At 36.7% G+C, this 19,270-nt stretch overlaps 1 protein-coding gene across 1 annotated transcript in view; it reads right to left on the minus strand.

The window, feature by feature from the left end:
* Window positions 1–15,450, minus strand: part of ZDHHC21 (zinc finger, DHHC-type containing 21) — a 67,820-nt gene extending 52,370 nt beyond the window's left edge. The window contains exons 1-2 of the mRNA XM_012665005.1: window positions 15,360–15,450; window positions 14,738–15,279 (exon numbers count right to left, since the gene is read on the minus strand). Of these exons, the coding sequence (XP_012520459.1) occupies window positions 14,738–15,279; window positions 15,360–15,450 (633 nt within the window). The remainder of the gene's footprint in view (window positions 1–14,737; window positions 15,280–15,359) is intronic.
* Between the last annotated feature and the right edge of the window lie 3,820 nt (window positions 15,451–19,270).

Consider the following 19,270-nt stretch of genomic DNA (forward strand, 5'->3'; position numbering starts at 1 on the left):
AGAATACTTTAAAATAAATAAATTAGGATAAATTAGTCATTTATCCTTCAAAACAGTTTATAAACAAGCATATTTAAAGTTTAAAATGTACATTTTAATCAACAACATCAGGATAAATAATTTTCAAAAGATAAGATGGAAAAATTAAATCACTAATTGATTTTACTCACCAAATAATAGTGCCAAGAGGATTACCTTAAACGCACTAATTTAAAATATTATTTTCCATGAAAATAACTGATAAACTTATTATAAATCAGATTGTTTACTAACAGTGATTCCCCATTTATACCATTATTATGGTATAAATAAATGAGCTCCCTTTTAATTACTACATATACTATATTTGAAAGGATCAGAATACCATTTTAAAAAATTTTCTACAATTAAACTTTTCCATTAACTGGCTATCTTCAAAATTACTCTGAATTAGTGATGTTCAACTGCCCCTTTTGATGGATCTTAAGATACTTAATTTGACAACAAAGAATTAGAAAATTTTGAATTTTAAAATTAATAGCCAGAAAAAAAAAGGGAAACAAATTGAGTCACCATAATTCTATATTTTTTACTTAATTAATAAGAATATAAGCATTTTGTTGGGGGAATAAAAAACAACACACTGCAATGTAAACGGAAACAATCTGAGCGCTCAATCCAGGTCTGACTGCATGGTACTGGTCAGTTTTATCATTTGTATAACAGAGATTATATTAATATTTCCCATAGCTCTTGTGAGGTCAAAATGAGGTAATATACGAGAAAATCGTAAATGACCTGCACATGTAAAAGATATCATGTCGACTAAGTATTTTAATCATAAGCAAGCCATCACCAATTGACAATAACACAAAATAATTATCCAGAAGTTCAAAGTGTTATCATAAAACTTCATAATCGATAATTTTAGTATCACGAAATTCTCATTTCTCAGTATCATCTCCATTCTCAAAACTTCCACATTTACAATTAAGTACACAAAAGAAACATTAAAAATACACACAGACACACAAGTTATCACCATTGTGTCTTTTTTTTAAACAAACTGGTCTTTACATGTTTTGTACAGTTAGATAAATATGGACATATCACTTTTATCTAACTCTGCATATATATAAATGCCACTGTTTTTTAAAACTTCCATAATTTATCAAATAAGTGAATAGCACTACTAAAATGTCAAATGTGTTAAAAGGAAGGTTATTGTACTGGCACTATATTCCAAAAACATTCACAATGAGAAAAATCTTTAATTATACAAGAAAATAAGGATTGAGAAACTTACTTATTATTAATATGCCTGGAATGTGTCCTTCTTCATAGTGAGGAAAGAGGACAATTTTGGGAATTATAACAATATTGTATAACCAGACAAAGACAATCAAACCCATGCAGCACCAACCATGTGGGTCAACAACAAAGTGAATCCGGAGACCCATTTTGCAGTCCTATAACTGCCTGCCAACCCACAAGGAAAGATGATCCTAAGGATAAAGGGAACAGAAAAAAATTACTGACATAGAAAAAATTATTTGATCAAAGCAAAATTACATTTCTGGCAACTATAAAATGACATTTGTTGGGTTTTCTTTGTATATTTGATTTTTTAAAAAACAATAAACACTTTGGAAAACAAAGAGAACTTTCAGGGTATTCAAATTTCACCATAAGTTTCAAATAATTTAATTTCAATTTTTCATTATGAATTGCTATCAAGAATATAAATTGACATTATCTACTGTAGTTAAAACACAAGTTTGTCCTTAACCCAGCAATTCCATGTGTAAACCCAAAAGAAATGAGTACATATGTCCACTAGAATATGTATAAAAAATTTTAGTAGCTTTAATCTTAAGACTAATGATCGCACAAGTCAAAATAGTGGCTATCTTGTGGTGGGAGAGGTGTGTATTAACTGGAAAAGGACATGAGAGAACCTTTCAGGGACTAGAAATGTTCTTGACCTGGTGGTACTTTACGGGTATACACATATATAAACATGCACTGAGCCATACACTTAAGATCTGTGCACTTTAATTTTAAACCATGATAAAGTATTTTAAAAATCATTTTGAAAAACTGCAAAAAGGGAAAAGTAATTACAAATTGCTAAAAGTATTAAAATTCATAGAATGAAGCCCAACCTCACTGCTACCAATTCAAGAAGACTCTTGTTTAAATGATACTTTCTCTCAGTTGAATGTTAGCTATCTGCCAACAGATCTCCCAATGAGATACTTAAAAGAGTTAAGATATTTCTATATTTATGGTACCAAAAAAGTGACAAAATATATCCATACTTTAGTGGATATAACTTATAAACCTTAATTAAGAAATTACTGTATCAGGTCTAGAGGGCACCTTTTACATAAAATATAATAATAAACTAGGACAATGGTTCTCAAATCTGTAAGAAAACCAGAATCACCTGGGGAGCTTTTTAAAAATACATATCCCCAGACTCCATTTCAGATCTACTGAATCATTACTTAGCTTCATAAAGCTGAAAAACCAATAAAATGTTTTAAAATGCTCTCCAGGTATCTGATACAGCTAACTGGTATCTAAGAGCCACTGGCCCATGGAACTTCACTAAGACTTTAACGTTACAGCAATGAGTTGACCTTAGTTCAACAAATATTCGTTGAGCATCCACTATATACCAGTCACTTGCTAGACACTATGGAGACAACAATTTATAAGACATGGTCCTTGGTTAAAGGAACTAATGGTCTAATGGGATAAAGAATCATAAAAAGGTTTAAGGTTTAATATAATAAGTTCCAGATTTGTGGACAAGATACTAGCAGAGGCACAGAAATGCGGACTAGTTAAATTAGGGTTCAAGCAAGACTTCCTGTAAGAGATGAAACCTGAATTCAGTCTTAAAAGATGAATAAAAGTTATACAAGCAAAGAAAAGTGACAACAATACTGCAAACAGAAGAAAGAGAGGAGGTACACAAGAGTAAAACTTGTGGGAAGTATTACAAATTGCCATCACAAATCACAACGCTTTCTGTAGAGAATGAATGATGAGAAATATGAGACTCTATCATGAAGACCATAAAGATGCCATGTTAGAATGCTAAGACTTCATTCTTAAGCACTGAAGAGCTATTGAAGCAGAGGATTAACATGATGAAATTTATACTTTAAATATATAAATTATTGAAGCTCTATTGTGGAGGATAAAATTAAACACAGAAATCAGTTAGGGAAGAGAAGACAAAAGCCAAAATTAATTTTGAAGAAAGGACCAATTGAAGAAATAGAATTAAACCAGTGAGTCTTTCTGATTGATTAGATATTACGGGTTACAGAGGCAAGAGTTCAGGATGACTCCCATATTTTCAGTTTATATCCCAGACTACTTCATTCTAAGAATAATTTATCATGGTACCCTGAGGCTCTTGTCAATGTTCTTCAAAGCTATAAAATTACTAAAACAAAGAAAAAGAGAATAAGGAATACTTAATTTTAAATGAATACTCCCATTCTCTCATCCCTAGATTCTGCAAATATTGGGGCAGCAGAAAAAAAGATAAGAACTCAAGTACAATCCCACCCAACAGTTTAAATCAGACATGGTTCAAATTTGTTCTTGTGTACAAACTTTAAAATAGAAAAAGGCCTAAAAAAGTAAAAGTTGAACTTCCTTACCTTTTAATTAGAAAATTAAAAGACCAATCAGCACCATTAAAGTGAAGAAAGTCAGAGAGGATAAAGCAAGCTATCTAATTTGCGAGGTATCATTATTTTAAAAATTAGAACTCAAATACAAATGGAAAGCTATCTACGTAGCTAAAAAAAGAAACATTTAAAAGAATGTTAATTTTTTACAGTCTTGCCAACAATCAAGTGCTAAAGGAAATGACAGAAGGCTCTGTCTCTCAACATGTTCAACATTATTAATTTCGTGTACCTTTCTTTTAATGTTTCAGTTCTATTTAGGACTAAAAAACAGAATATGAATTCCAATAATTAAATAGAACAATTTCATTACTTAGTTCTAAATTTATTAACATTAGAAAGAGAAAAGCATACAAGCAAGCAAAACAAGTGGCAAAATTATCAAATACTCATTCATTTTTGCATTTTATATTTATTCTCCCCTACCAGAGAATACCAATTTTTCTTTATCACTAAAGAGATCCCTCACAACAGAAAATATTACAAAGTATAATTTAAAATGTGTCCATTTCTCCTGGATGCAAACATACATAGATTACAAGTTCTAAAAGAACAAACATTCCCAAGGAAAAGTGAGCATAGGATAGAAAAATAAAATAATGAACACATAAGATGTTGAATATTTTTTAAATACCTGATTAGTAAAAATTAATGCCATATAATCCTTAAAATTGGGTTGTAGAGAAGAAAACAGTGGTCTTCCAAGAGCTCCAAATCAGATTACAACTACAAATGCGTAACTGGTAGAGTTGCAAGATCACTCCACTCAGTTAATATCTAACAGGCGTGGCTTAGGGCTGAAGAGAAACTATTACACACCCTGAGCAACAACCGACCTAAACACAATGCTGTTACTCGGTCTAGCATTTATAAAAAGCTAGAGATTCCGACATATTAATCTGTATATTAAATGGTGAGCTCATAACTCAAACTTTGATGTAACTAGGTGGATATACTGGTACTGCAACATTTTTTAAGATTGCTGTCTGGTAACTCTACTTGAGTGCAGTGACTAACTTCATAATGATGTAAATTACTACAGCACGAACTTTTTAAAAAGAAATTATAATTCAGCTCTAATAAACTAGACTGAGTAAATATTTACAGTGTTCAAGTTATTCCGATGGAATACCACCTTTCTTTTTTTTTGCCTTTTCAGGCAACTATATTGCACCACGTATTTTTCCTCAAGAAGAATACTCAAGTCATTATAAAAGGAAAATAACCGAAAACTACTATATGACAAAAAAACTGTAACGTTGGCATGCAGTTTTAGGAAACCATAAAGATTAGCTAAAATAGTTAACAAGATATCTAGCTAAACGTTTATCTCTAAACTTGCAGTTTTATCTGATTCTCCACTTAGCCAAAGTGGTCTAATTACTGTTCCATGAACATGAAAAATATATTCCATCACACATTCCTCCTGTCTGAAATGTCCCTACCACACCACTTACTCTATTTATCACACTTCAATGCCAATTTGAATCTCACTCTCCATATGAAATTTTTCCTGGCATCTCAATTCACAATGATTTCTCTTTTTCTTCTAAATATTATTAAAAGGAAAACTATTAGAAGAAAATAGCAAGTGGTTTTATAATCTTGGAATGAGGAAAGCCGTCACAACCAAGACCTATAAGCCATGTTTGACCACACAAAAATCAACATTTCTGAAGCCCAAAGCACATGAAAAACAAAGTTAAAAGACAAAGCATCCCTGGAAAAAATATTACAACACATGATTGATAAGAGTTATACAAAGTAAATCTATAAAGAGGCAACTCACAAAAGGAAAAAAAATCCAGTGGCTAACCATTACTGATTAGGAAAATCTGAAATAACTTGTATATTTTTCACCCATTGTGTTGAAAAACTTTTAGAAAGACAGATGCTACCCAATATTGAGAGGGCATAGAAAATATGACTCTCATACATTACCAGTATGCGCATAAATTGATATAATCATCTTGGGAGGGCAATTTGGCAGTATGTATCAAAATGTAAAACTCTTTTACCCAGCAGTTTTATTTTTAGTAATACCTACAAAAGTACTCATGAGATTGTACAAGTATATAAAAGTACATACAAGGATATACAAGGATACAACACTTTTTGTAATCACAAAAATGTGGCACAACCTAAATGTCCATAGGAGGGATGAGAATGATCAAATAAATTATATCCATAGTGTAAACTATTTCCAAGCTACTGTAACTAAAAAAAAAAAAGGCAGAAAGGGAGGCATATCTAGATCTGCATATGACTACTCATAACATACTGTTGAGTGAATAAAGCAAGTTACATTGGCAAAATCTATGAGGGTTCGGGGTGGATTTTAACAGTAGCTTTTCTGGAGAGAGGGGGGATAAAGATAGACTAGAAAGAGGCATGAGAGAACTTTCTGTGGTGCTAATAAAGATCTCTCTCTTGATATGGAGTTTGAGTTACACAAGTATATGAATTTGTCAAAACCCAGCAAATGTACATTTAGGATTACACTTACATGTTCACTTAAGTGCATTTCATGGTATATAAATTTACCTTAAAAAAAGCTGTAAACCAATATTGAACTCTAGTTTATGATGTGTATATAATATATATACATATATATATATGCTGAAGTATGGAGAGGAGAAGTGTACTGATATCTGTAATTTACTTTAAAATGTATCCAAAAGAAAAATAGCAAAGAGTACTGATAAGTGGACAGCAGGATAGATGAGTATGTGATGAAGTTCAGTAAAATATTGGTACAGAATCTAAGTGATGGGTATTCATATGTTACACCATAAAATTCTTTCAATACTTGTGTTTGAAATTTCTCAAAATTAAATGTTGGGGGAAGCAAGTTATAGAATAGTTTGTATAGCATTTTTTGTTTGAAAAATATATGTATATGTGTAAAAGTAATTTCTGCATATGTATAGAAAAAAAGTCTGGAAGAAAACATATCAACGGGGTTTTAACAGTGATTATCAAAGAGCTGAGGCAGAAAAGAGTCATGAGAAGGAAAGCTTTCACATTTACGTATATATTTATGTGTTCTTCTATCAACAAATGTGTACTTCTAAATTCTTTTCAACCAACTAAAAAATAGAGAGAGCCTAAGGGACACCAACCGTACAAACAAAATATTTAATTTAAGCCTCTCTTTATCATGATATATTATCCTTGTATTAAATGCTTTTAAAATTAGTATTTTTAAAATGTAGTATAAAAGGATCAGCTGCATAGCCACATAAGATTTGTAATTCAGAAAGATGTTTCTGAAACTTGTATTATTTACAGATTATTTTTCTCTATGGAAAAAGTCTTATTTAAGAAAACATGCTTAGTTAAAATTTAATATGACAACTTAAATAAACACAAAGTAACTACATTTGCTAATGAATAATTAAGTGCATCTAAACATAAGACTCCAAGGGCACTATGCCACAAAATTCAAAAACATATTACCATGTAAAATCAAATGCAAACTTACCACTGGCAAATTCACTGAGACGTGTTGTAATTTTTCTGGTACTTGCATTTAGAGGTTTTCTCTTGACTCATTCTTTTTTTTATTTTTTAAATTACATCCCACTAAATGGATCTCTCTTCAATACCAGTTCTCCATGAGAACCTATCAATGATTTAACAAATAATGATCTCTCACAAAGATAAAAATTGTAAGCAGCTAAATATTCTAACTGAAAATGCCAATTATGAAAGTTTTAAATTTAGAAATAAGAAAAAATATTTCAACATCTGATTCTGTGCTTTCATATCCCACCCATCTCCCCAGAATGTGATCACCATTATACATAAAAGTTCTCTTTTGAAACCACCTAATTTCCATAAAATCAAATAAATAGCATTTGGGCTTCATCAAACTTCCTTGACCACAAATCACAAAATAACAATAGATTCTGCTAGAAGTATCTAATCACAATTCATAAAAAGAGAATAAAGAGTTTAAAATACAAGCTTTAGTTTAAAAAGCTTTAAGCAAAAAGTTATCCTCCTATAATAAAACCATTACAGGAGGACTGCTTGACCCCAGGAGTTTGAGACCAACCTGGGCAACATAGTGACCCCATCTCTACCCAAAAAATTAAAAAATTAGCCAGCGTGGTACTGTGCACCCATAGTCCAGCTAACTTGGGAGGCTGAGGCAGGAGGATTGCTTGAGCCTAGGAGTTCAAGGCTGCAGAGAGCTATGATGATGCCACTGTACTCCAGCCTGGGAGATAGAGTGGGGGGTGGGGGGAGGGCAGGGGATGAGGGAATGGAATGAAGAAAAATAAAAAGAGACAGGTTCTATCCTCAATGGAGACAGACTAGTAAACAGACAAGATCAATACTATATAAGACAAGTTAAGATACAGGGCAAGGGGGCAAGAATGCATTTCATATATAAATAGTAAGGGTACTGGTTCACAGGTTGCATTGCAAAATGTATTTTATGGTAAGTTGTCATCAGGAAAAGATTCCTGGAAACAGTGAAGCCCATGAGTTAGCTGGATGGGGAATGGAGGCTCTTCTGACCAAAGAAGCAGAATAAGTAAAAGTATAAAAGTAGGCAGAGAAAATCTAAGTAAACTGAAATATTAATAACTAGGATCATTGCATATAGAAGAATGGGGTAAGATGTCCAAACTTTTAACCACAACCAACTCTAAGAAATTAATTTTATAACATTACTAGTACATACAGAAATATATGAATAACTATAAAAGTTTAATGAAATGATATCACCCTTATTACATATGGCACACTCTGATGCTGCTATTCTACTTTATTTATTTATTTTTTTTTTTTAAGAGATGGAGTCTCACTATGTTGCCCAGGTTGGAATGCAGTGGCTATTCACAGGCATGATCATAGCACACTGCAGCCTTGCACACCTGGGCTCAAGTGATCCTCCTGCCCCAGCCTCCCAAGTAGCTGGGACTACAGACATGTCATACTACCACACTTAGCTTATTTTACCTTAATAAAAATATATAATGCTGGTCACAGCCTACTAAACTGATTTCATGACTCACAGGTAGATAGCCACCCTCAGATCAAAAACACTGTTAAACGATGCCAATGGGTTTGGACTTCACCCTGAATGCAGTGGAAAACCATTGAAGGATTTTAGGCAGTAAAATGCCATCATCAAATCTGCATTTTGGGAAGAATAGCAACAATATGAAGGCTGGATTTGGGTGGATGGATACAGCACTGAGACTGACTACATGCAACAAGGTAGGCTGACTACTACCCAGGTGAGAAATAATGAGGGCATATGGGGTAAGCACCCCCAAAATTGTAACTTATATGGGGAGTTGCATGTGTGTGAGAGTGTGTGTGTGTGTGTGTGTGTGTGTGTGTGTGTGTCTTAAGTGATACTTAAGACAGGAGGCATGCTGAAAAAGGGCAGATCTAGAAGAATTTAATGAGTAAAACTGATAGGACTTAGTAATCAATTGGAGAAAAGAGCAAATTCTAGGATGGCTCCCAAGTTTCTGGCTTAGAGACTGTGAAGGGTGGTACCACTCTCCAAGGCAGGAAAAGTACAAGGTTGTTAGCATGCTGCTTACCACAGCAACAACAAACTATTACATATGAGGATGTGAAAAAGACATCAAAATCACTATCATTACATTTCCATTCCTCTTATATATTTAGGGGGAATAAAAAAAAAAAAAACCTACGTTTTCTCCCAGGGTCAATCTTTCTATGGTCCATGATTATTATTAACAGATGGTCAAATGTAATCTGTTCCTATTCTAACTTTTTAAACTAATTTAAAGTGGTCTCCTTGGCTACACCTTTGCTTCTTAGAGATAAAATATAGAATGACAAAGTTAAGGAGCTGCCACCCCAATGGCAAATGAATGAATTGTTCTTCCAGAAAAAAATTTAAACAGAATTAAATGTGGTACAACAAAATGTTTTGAAACATGGCCAAAGCCAATAATGCTGCTAAGGCTTCCTACAATGGTTTCCTAATGTTTCAGCAAAGCAGTAGTTTCTTTCTGTCAGTAACATTATTAGGTAACAGCACAAGCTGATCATCTGTGAGTCAAATCCCAGTCACTCACTGGGTTAAAATCAAGAAAAATCCTACTTTACATTTACAGTTATTAGAGCTACACTGCAAACACAGCATCTGAAATGAGATTAACATTCCAGTGCTAGATCAACACTGCCACCACCACTGTAAAATCAAATCTCATGATATAGTATAAAAGTAATGCTAGGCCTAAAATTCCATAACAAAAAATATCCCAAAGTTTCAGAACTATAAAATGTCATTAAATATGTCTAATATTGCTATGTCTCAAAGAATACAATCAATAATTTATAGTGAAAGTTGTCAAATGCACCAGAAATACTTTTCCCCACAGTGCCAAGAGAAAATGGTTAATATATAAGATGAATATATGAAATTTAAAATGTATTAATTGCAACCAAAAATGAATTTAGAAAACACAGAGCTACGGCTACATACCTTTACACAAATTTATAAAGCTATTTGACTTCTGATTTTATTCTACTCTGAAAACTGGTCAAGTGTGGCAGTTACATAATTCTATCTAAACTATCAGGGTCCAGCTGACTCTAATAATTAGTCAGTGAAGTAATTCAGTTTTTTAAATGTCACACAGATATTTTGTTTATTATCAATAGAGTAGAAAATTAATCTTGTACAGATGTTAAAAATACATGGCCATGTTCAAATGAAGACATTCCTTTTTTTGTTATTTTTTTTTGATACAGAATCTCACTCTGTCACCCAGGCTAGACTGCAGTGGCGTCATCATAGCTCACTGCAACCTCAAACTCCTTGGCTCAAGCGATCCTCCTGCCTTAGCCTCCCAAGTAGCTGGGACTACAGGCACATACCACCATGCCCAGCTTATTTTTTCTATTTTTAGTAGAGACGGGGTCTCACTCTTGCCCAGGCTGGTCTCAAACTCCTGAGCTCAAGCGATCCTCCCACCTCGGCCTCCCAGAGTGCTGGGATTACAGGCGTGAGCCACCCCGCCCAGCTGACACAGACTCGTATTTACTTCTCAAGTTTTAGGTTTTTTTTCAGCTTCAGTTTGACCACTTGTAAAATGGGGATAAAATGACAGTCTACAAGGTTGCTGTTATGCTTAAATGAGAATTTGCCTAGCAAAGAAGCAGTTCCTCCAAAATGGTAACTTAACAGGGTAGTGGAGGAGAGGAAAGGAAACTTAAAGATAAGTTTTACTTCTCCTTTAGCAAACTCAGAATGAAACAATGTTCCAGGGTTCCCATAATTAAAAGTAGTGATACAATTTAACAATACATTCTCTTTCTACTTTCTCTAACATTAAAGTCTGTAAACTACTTGTCAGAGAAAAACCTCAGATATTACAGCCTTTTAGCTAGTATCATAATATTATAAGCATGTAAGGAAGTTGTATTTCCAATGTTGGCCTGAGGTCTCTTCAAGCAGAAAACTAAAAAATAGAGATTTGATCTAAAATAGAGTGACTGAACTAAAGCCCCTAAACTAAATCTCTTTCAGAAGGACTAGTCAGCTAAGGAATGAAGTGTGGAAAAATTAGTACTTGATTTCAGAAGCTATGAAATCTGTATAATTAAAGCAGGGAATTCTGAATCAATTGCTGAGTTCCCCAGAAAGACGCTGTGAAAATGTCGTTGGCAAAGTATCAAAGTATAACATATTTGAACCATCAATGGTTTCAAGAACCCACTCCAAAAAAAAGTCTTTAAATCACTACATTCTGGGCAAAACTGAACATAGCTGTTGCTCTTCATATAAACTCTGTGTACCTGCCTCATGAGTGAAAAACAAATATAAATACCTCTATTAACAATACTACACTATAGTGACACACCATCAAAATCTCCTAACAAAAAGTAGAAATAACTTGGAAGGTATGGGTAATATGAATTAAAGACCACTAAATATTGTTTCAGTCAGTACAAAATGCCTATGTGAGAATTTTCTTTAGGGAGATAGGAGTGTGGGAAAGTGGACAGAGGAAAGGCAAGATTAAATGTAAGGTAGGAACAGCAACAACAGGTAACTTTTGCTCCAAAAACAGCATGAGGAAAAACCTTCAGATACAGTAAAACCCAGAAATGAAGAAGCTTGGGCTTTTCCTGGATGTGAATCAAGCATGTTCTTCCAAGAGGGAAGGGAAGCCAGCTGCTTACCTTCTAGTACCCCCTGCACAAAGACAGATCAGGGTGGGATAGGGAATACTAAATTAGATTTTCTTCACACTAGGCTTTACCAAAGAAGGCATAAGATATAGATAGATAAATTGATTGATTTTTTTTTTTTTTTGAGACAGGGTCATGCTCTGTCCCCTGGGGCAAGAGTGTGTACAGTGGCATCATCATAGCTCACTGCAAGCTCAAACTGCTAGGCTCAAGCAATCCTCCTGCCTCAGCCTCCTATGTAGCTGGGAGTACAGGTGTGTGCCACCACACCCAGCCAAGAAGGCATGATTAAAGAATACTGACACTGTAAGAAAAATCTCTCCTCACCTGCTTGCTGAAGCTTAAAATCATGCAGTAGCTGAAAAAGTTATTTATTCTATAATTATGGACAATAAAAGGCTTAAAATCAAAAGCCTGGTTGTAATCACACAAATATTTTAAGTTAGAAGTAAAATAAAATTAATCAGTGAATGGTGAAATACTAATTTTTACCTAGCCTGCCCTTTTGCGAGAGGGGTGACAGACAGGTGAGAGCAGATACCTACTCAGTCTCTGAAATGGGAAGAAGGTTAATCTACCCTGAGAGAAATAGCACACGGGAAAAGGAGGCCTGAAAGGCAGAAGATAAACTTTGAAAATGTCACATTTTTTGCCCAGAGTAGATCTAAAGTAAATAAACTACATCACACTAAGGTGTTTTGGTCAGATAGCTATCAATGAGCACAGTGCTGCTTCACATGTCTATGAAAATGTACTTTTTAAACAAGGCTGACTCAATTTATTAGGGATTCTTAACCAACAAATCACTATTGTCACAATAAAAAAAAATTTTTCTATTTATTGTCTTTCATCTATACTTTTTATTGATTCGAAATACTTCAGATATTTTCACCTTTAATAAAAGGTATTTACACATTGATTATTTTACTAGATGCTAAATTGCCTTTTATATCTAGTGCATTTGAAAAGTTGAATCTGAGCCCTGATGTTTTTACTAAAATGATATAAAATGTGTACATTCCTTAATATAAAGGTATAAAACTGATTTTAGGGAACGACCTCTTGGCAATAAAAATTGCTTTTCCCCTGCCTTCCCTGTTATACCTAGTATAACAGTATTGATACTGCCATCATGTAACTTCCTATGCTGAAAAAGTTTTCATTGACTCACACTCAATTACAATTCCAGAAAAAAGTTCCAAGGAGACATTATTAAATTCTTCAGTCAGTTTCTTCAGTAGGCCATGGCATTATGTTATTCATGTGCTTTTCCACAGGTTCTGAATCACACATCATGAATTAAAGAAATGAGGCAGGGGGCGAATAAGTAAAATACTTATAACTCACTAATTATTAGTTCTTGTCTTAGAACCTACCTAAGCTAATGATTATGTGTATGCAATTCTAAATGCTTACATTTCTTTTATTAAACAAAGCACCCCGGAGATAGGTAATGTGCCACAGTTCTCATTATTTTCTTTAAAATACATCTATTTCATTTATTCCAACTATAGCTTCTCAGGTATGTTAGGTTTAACAGAAATCTCAAAACCTAATATAATTCCATTGTTTTATGCCCAAAATAATGAATTCTAGAATAGTACTACCCCAAAACAGTTATATAATTACACAATTTTTACTTATATTTTGATATAATTTTACTAATACTTTATGACATAAATGTTCTAAATGTATATATTAAGGGGTCTTAAATTATTTACAAACATAGCATTTGCCAAGTAAGTATGGAAAAGCTAAAATACACTTTAAAGAATTTAGGCTGACTCTATGGTTGTATAGATGACAAAACAACATGGGCCACTGATCTACCTAAGGCCCTATTGCTGAATAGTGACACAAATGGAACTAGAATCTAGTTTTTCTTTCCACGACACCAAATCTCATTTGGTTCCTTCTTTCCAACTGATTTCTCACCCCAACTCTTCTTGAAAAACTTTTCACTTTTAAGCATACAACTAAGGCAAAATAGAATATCTCTCTAAATTTTATCTTTAAAAATAAGTAAAATTTAAAGAGTCGGAAGAATTTAATGAGATATTACACCAAAAGCCTTTCAATCCAGGAATGGCACATACTAGGCAGTAACCAAACGGTAACTATTATTATTAGTCTTATTTTTACCACAAGAAAGGCAGTGAATATTTTAAAGTGCACATACTAGCACAGCAGGCCAAAGACCCATTTGACACATCTTTTTAACTTGCACTTAATTATCCTTAGTCGACTTCATTTTAGACTGTAACTTTACACTATAATTTATGACCCACCCACAATGACCTTGATCTTTTTTTTTTCCTCGTGTACTGCTATGGACTGCTGTACTGAAATATTTTCAAGTAATAATTGGTCAGGTCCTCTTAGCCCTGGAGATACAAGCATCCTCTACTGACTCACAAAGGATTTTAAAATGTGACCCAAATATGGCTTGAGAAAGACCGTAACTCAAAAGGTCGCTACAGTTAAAATCCCACGACCTATTATAGTGAATGGTAACAAGTGCGAACTGCTGCCATCCACAAGCCATTTTCTCAAACCACCCTTGGATCTGGGGGAGGGGAGTGAGAAGGTCAATAAAGGAGCAAACTATTTCTCCTCCTGCTAGTCCCCTGCCGCCTCACACCAGAGGTCTGGAAATGAATGAAAGGCTCTGTAATAGCGTAGAGAAACATGGTATCCCGGCGCAGGTCTCCGGGCAGGGGTGCAGAGAGGGAAACTGTGGTATACATGCGAGAAACTCAAGGCACATATATATATATATATATATATATATATATATATATATATATATTTTACTACCCCAAATCATCTCGACTACAGCAGGAACCCACCCACCACCACTTATGGGAGGGGCACGTGGCAGGCGGCTGCCGCTCTGGCAGAAGATGCTCTGAGCAAGGCCAGGCCTGGGGCGAGGGGGGCACCGAGCAGCCCCGGGGATCCGAACTGAGGCAGGGGCAGGTGCGGGGAGGAGGAAGGGAGGCCCGGGAGGGCGCTGGGACAGGTGAGAGCCGCCCGGCCGGAGGAGCAGCGGGTGGAGCCGGGCGAGGCGGGGCCGAGGGGGCCTGCGGGGGCCGAGGGGGCCGGGCCGTCCGAGCCCGCGCCCGCACACACTCACCGTCGCCGGCTGGCTCGCCGCTCGCCGTGGCTGCTCTCGCGACCGCCAGCGGCTCTTCCCCTCCTCCTCCTCCTTCGGCGCTGGCGCCGCCGCCGCCGCCGCCCAGGCCCGGCCGCGCTCCCTTTCCGCTTCCGGGAGCCTGAGCGCCTGGACCGGCCGAGTGGGTGTCCGCAAGCCCGCGTGCCCGCGCGGGGAGGGATCGGCAGCCGCCGTCGCCGTCTCTGCTTCGCGCCCAGAAGCCGCGATGGGAGCCGCCTAGGGCCGAAAGACCAGAAATCGCGCCGTGGCCCCAAGCCGCGAGCCCAGTGGGACGGCGGTCGCCAGAACACACGTACCTGGCGCACCTCGGCGCCTCCGCCCTCCCCTGCTACCCGCTTCCCAGCCCTGCCCCAGCAGTCCTTCTCCTTGTCCCTCCGCCCTCTGCATGCCCCCCTCCGGAGAGGCAGGAGAAGGGCCTTATCCCAAGGATTGCATGCATCCTCCTTCCTTCTAGGTGTGTCGCCAGCAGGCCTCTCTCCCCACTAAGGCGGTGTGGATGTCCCATGGTACCTTGCTTCAAAGTGCGGTCTGCGGCGACAGCATCCTCTGGGAACTTGTTAGAAATGCACACTCTCAGGCCTGTTGAATCAGTTTCTGCGCTTTAACAAGATCACCAGGTGATTCCTGCGGGTGCACCTTAAAAATTGAAACACTGCATTCTAGTGCATGATCTCATCCACTTCAGACCCTCTACTGGATACCCTAGTCCTCCAAGATTTTTCCTATTCCTGCTGGCACCCTAAATCCATACCCAAACAAACTTTACTTATATTTCAGGAGACCTCCAAAAGTTGCCGGCTTTCCCAGGCCTGCAACGTGGGAAAAATAGACACAACCTTGCACGTAATCCGCCTCCCAATCTAATCTGGTATCTTTATCATACACCAGAGATACACTGAAACCTTTTCCACCTCACTCCAGCTGACCAGTAATACTTTGAGACGTTAAACTGTTTGCAGTAGTGCGGAGCTGGATCTTTGTACCCACATGCCACAGAAGGAAATAGTGCGGATGGAAAAAATATTACTTGTGGTATAAAATCTGTACTCCTTATAAAGTGGAATAGAAAGCCCTCCACAAACAGGTCCCTCCCCACCTCTCCAGTCTTAGCTCCAATTAACTTGGCTTCCTTCCCCATTCTAGATTGCCCTGCTCTCTGATGATCTTAATCCTATCTGAATTTGAGAGTCAGCTGAAATCCTACCAGCCCAGGATTCTCTCTCACCACTGCACTTATGTAGCACATATTGTATTAATAGCTTGTTGTACGCCCTTATGTTACCATGTATTGCTAGGGATTTTAAAATGTGTTATGTCCTGGTTTCTGAACTAATTACAAACACCTCACAACCTTAAAGACTTCTTTTGATTAGTAGATATCAAAGTGGGGTTCCCAGGCTAGCAGCATCAGCATCACTGGGAACTTATGAGAAATCCATATTCTCTAGCCCCACTGCAGATTTACTACTATATTAGAAACATTGGAGATGGAGCCCAGAAATCTGTGTTCTAACAAGCCTTCCAGGTAATTCTAATGCACACTCAAGTTTTGGAATTACTGACCTAGATTATTGTCTCACACCCCAAAGGAACCTAATCGTAGGGATTGATTTGACTATATGCAGGTTTTATTGCCTTTTTTGTTAACAAATAAGTTCCCCCATTCATGCATAGCTAGGTTGGAATGATGGTCACAATAGCTTTTGGAAGAATTATCTTTAATTCTCATGATACATTTGATGTACTAGGATTTTTATAACTTGGTTTGTTTGAAAAGGAGAAAATAATGAGTCACTTTGAAGGAAGAAGAAACACGTGGATTCTCCCCACTCAGCTACCTGAATTGCATATTATTTTGCTCTCTCTTCAAATACCCGTGTGAGAGGGAACAATTTGTGTCAAATGATCTCAAGAATGCCAAAATGAGAATTGGTTGACAGGCCCATGAATGCACATGACAATTGAAGTGTGCAGATTTTTCAGTCACTTTTTTGAATGAGTTAACCTGTCCTATATCAGCCAAATCAATTCCACAAAGAATTTTCTAGGAAAGAAATGGAAAGAAATAAGTGGCAAGAAAAACAGTCTCAAAATTATGACCCTTTTTAGCATGGGCAGTTAAGAAATATAATCAAAGGCCTGCCTATCCCTACTTTGAAGGTCAAATTATCTCATACTATCATCCATGCTAAGCATTGATTGCATTGTATTGCAACCCATATATTCAGACACCTGTGTCACAATGAGGGAGTGGAGGAGATATGGCATCAGGTAATCTTTTTGAAGAGCTTTTCTATTTACCACAAGCATGGAAATAAGATATATGTCACACACTATTTATTCCCACCAGAATTCTAGTCTACTTCCTGGGGCCTGTGATGAACTGAAACATGATTAATAATCAAACTAATATTTATCTGGGAATAGAAAAAGTAGACAAGGACAAAGTAGCATGCTTCCATTGCCAACTTAGCTTCCAGCAAAGGCACAGTCAGGGAATTTATGTGGATAAACTCAGCCAACTACTGTGCTTCTCTGCCGTGACTAGAGAGGACTGGATTTTACTGCAATTTCCAAAAGTCAGTGCAGTCCAGAGTTTAATCAGTACTGCCTAATAGCCCTTGGCAGCTTTGGGTGGATGGCGTTCTCCACCTGCCCAGCTGGGTACCATGCCCTAAGCACCCACATTTGATGCACATTCATGATTTCTTGGTTGCTTATAGTCATCTCCCACATCTGTTTGAATGGCAGAGTGCCCATTTCACAACAGCCTAATATTTGAAAAGTTATTCTTAACCTCTTTTGGGTTACACATCTCTTTGAACATCTGATGAAAGTTGTGGACCCTCTCCCCAGCAAAGTGTGTGCACAAACACAAATATATATAAACATGTACATATATATTTGTATATAAAGTTTCACAGGCTGCCCCACGTTGCCACACCTCCAGAGTATCACAACAAAGCCATGACATTCAGGCTAAGAACTTTCCCTATGATGTAAAGAGTAAGTCAAAGAAAATTTTTTCCCCAAATATCAAGGAAAACTCTAAAAGAACCGCTGCATGCTTAGGAAACAAAAAGAAAAAGCAACACTAAATAGAGTTACAAGCAAAGTGCTATGGGAGTGCTAAAGAAGAAACCAGTAGTTTCAACAGGGTGGTTCAGAGACGGCTTCATGGAGAAAGGCTCTTGCATTAGGTAAAAGAGAATAGGATTTTGATTGGGACAAAAGAGGGAAAGAAATTTCAGGAGAGGGGAAAGTATGAGCAGAGACATGGAGACATAAAAGTGCAAGGGTCTATCTGGTGTGGCTTAAATGTAGAGTACATGGAAAGACAGAGAGGGAGATGGAGAGGTAGAACAGATTCAAACCATGCGGAGCCTCAGAAACAATGCTATTTCCAATGCAGAGCTGTTAGAGAAGGCTATTAATGACTTACTCTTAGCTGGAGAAGACTCTGTTAGTGAAGCCTGTGGCATTATCAAAAGACAAAATAGTGGGGCATCTGGAGAGGTTCTAAATATTCTAAATTTGAGCCTGTTAAGTGAAGCCACATGGCTTTGCCTCAGCTTTTTAGGGTTGCTTGCTATTTGCTCTAGAAGTTTCTATCAAAGTAAATCAAGACGAACCTGAGATTCTTACACTTGGATAAGTACCAGTGAGGAAATATATCCTGGTGAATGTTCAGGTGAGTTTAGAGTCCGGGATGCAGAACAAGCTAAAATTGGTTCAGGATTGAAAGAGTGAAAATCAATTTGGACAGAAAACAGAAAAGAAGTCCTGCCTCTAATCAGGCTGGGAGGACAGACACAAATAAAGCCAGCTGCAAAATTAACAGGAAACAATATTTCTGCCAAAGTCATGCAGCAGTTATAAAGTGCCATAATGACCTTTTCTTTGGGTGATTACTGACTTCTCACCAATGACACCCCAGACCACTTGCTAATTTAACTTATTACTAGAGACACCCAATTGTTCAACCATCATCACTTCATGACAGCATCCAGTTCCTAGTTAATTCCCCTCTTTTTTTAATCCCATCTTAAAATATCCAATCCAGAACAGATCTCTGCTTCCCTTAGAACACAGATGGGGAAGCTTTTCATATTGGAAGGCCACATTAATTTGGCTGTAATCAAATAAGGCCACATTCAAGAAACCTCAATTAAATATATTTAAAAATGTACATTATTTTGTAAAAATC

The sequence above is a fragment of the Propithecus coquereli genome, unplaced genomic scaffold (assembly GCF_000956105.1).
Source record: "Propithecus coquereli isolate 6110/MARCELLA unplaced genomic scaffold, Pcoq_1.0 Scaffold95, whole genome shotgun sequence".
Taxonomy (NCBI): Eukaryota; Metazoa; Chordata; class Mammalia; order Primates; family Indriidae; genus Propithecus; species Propithecus coquereli.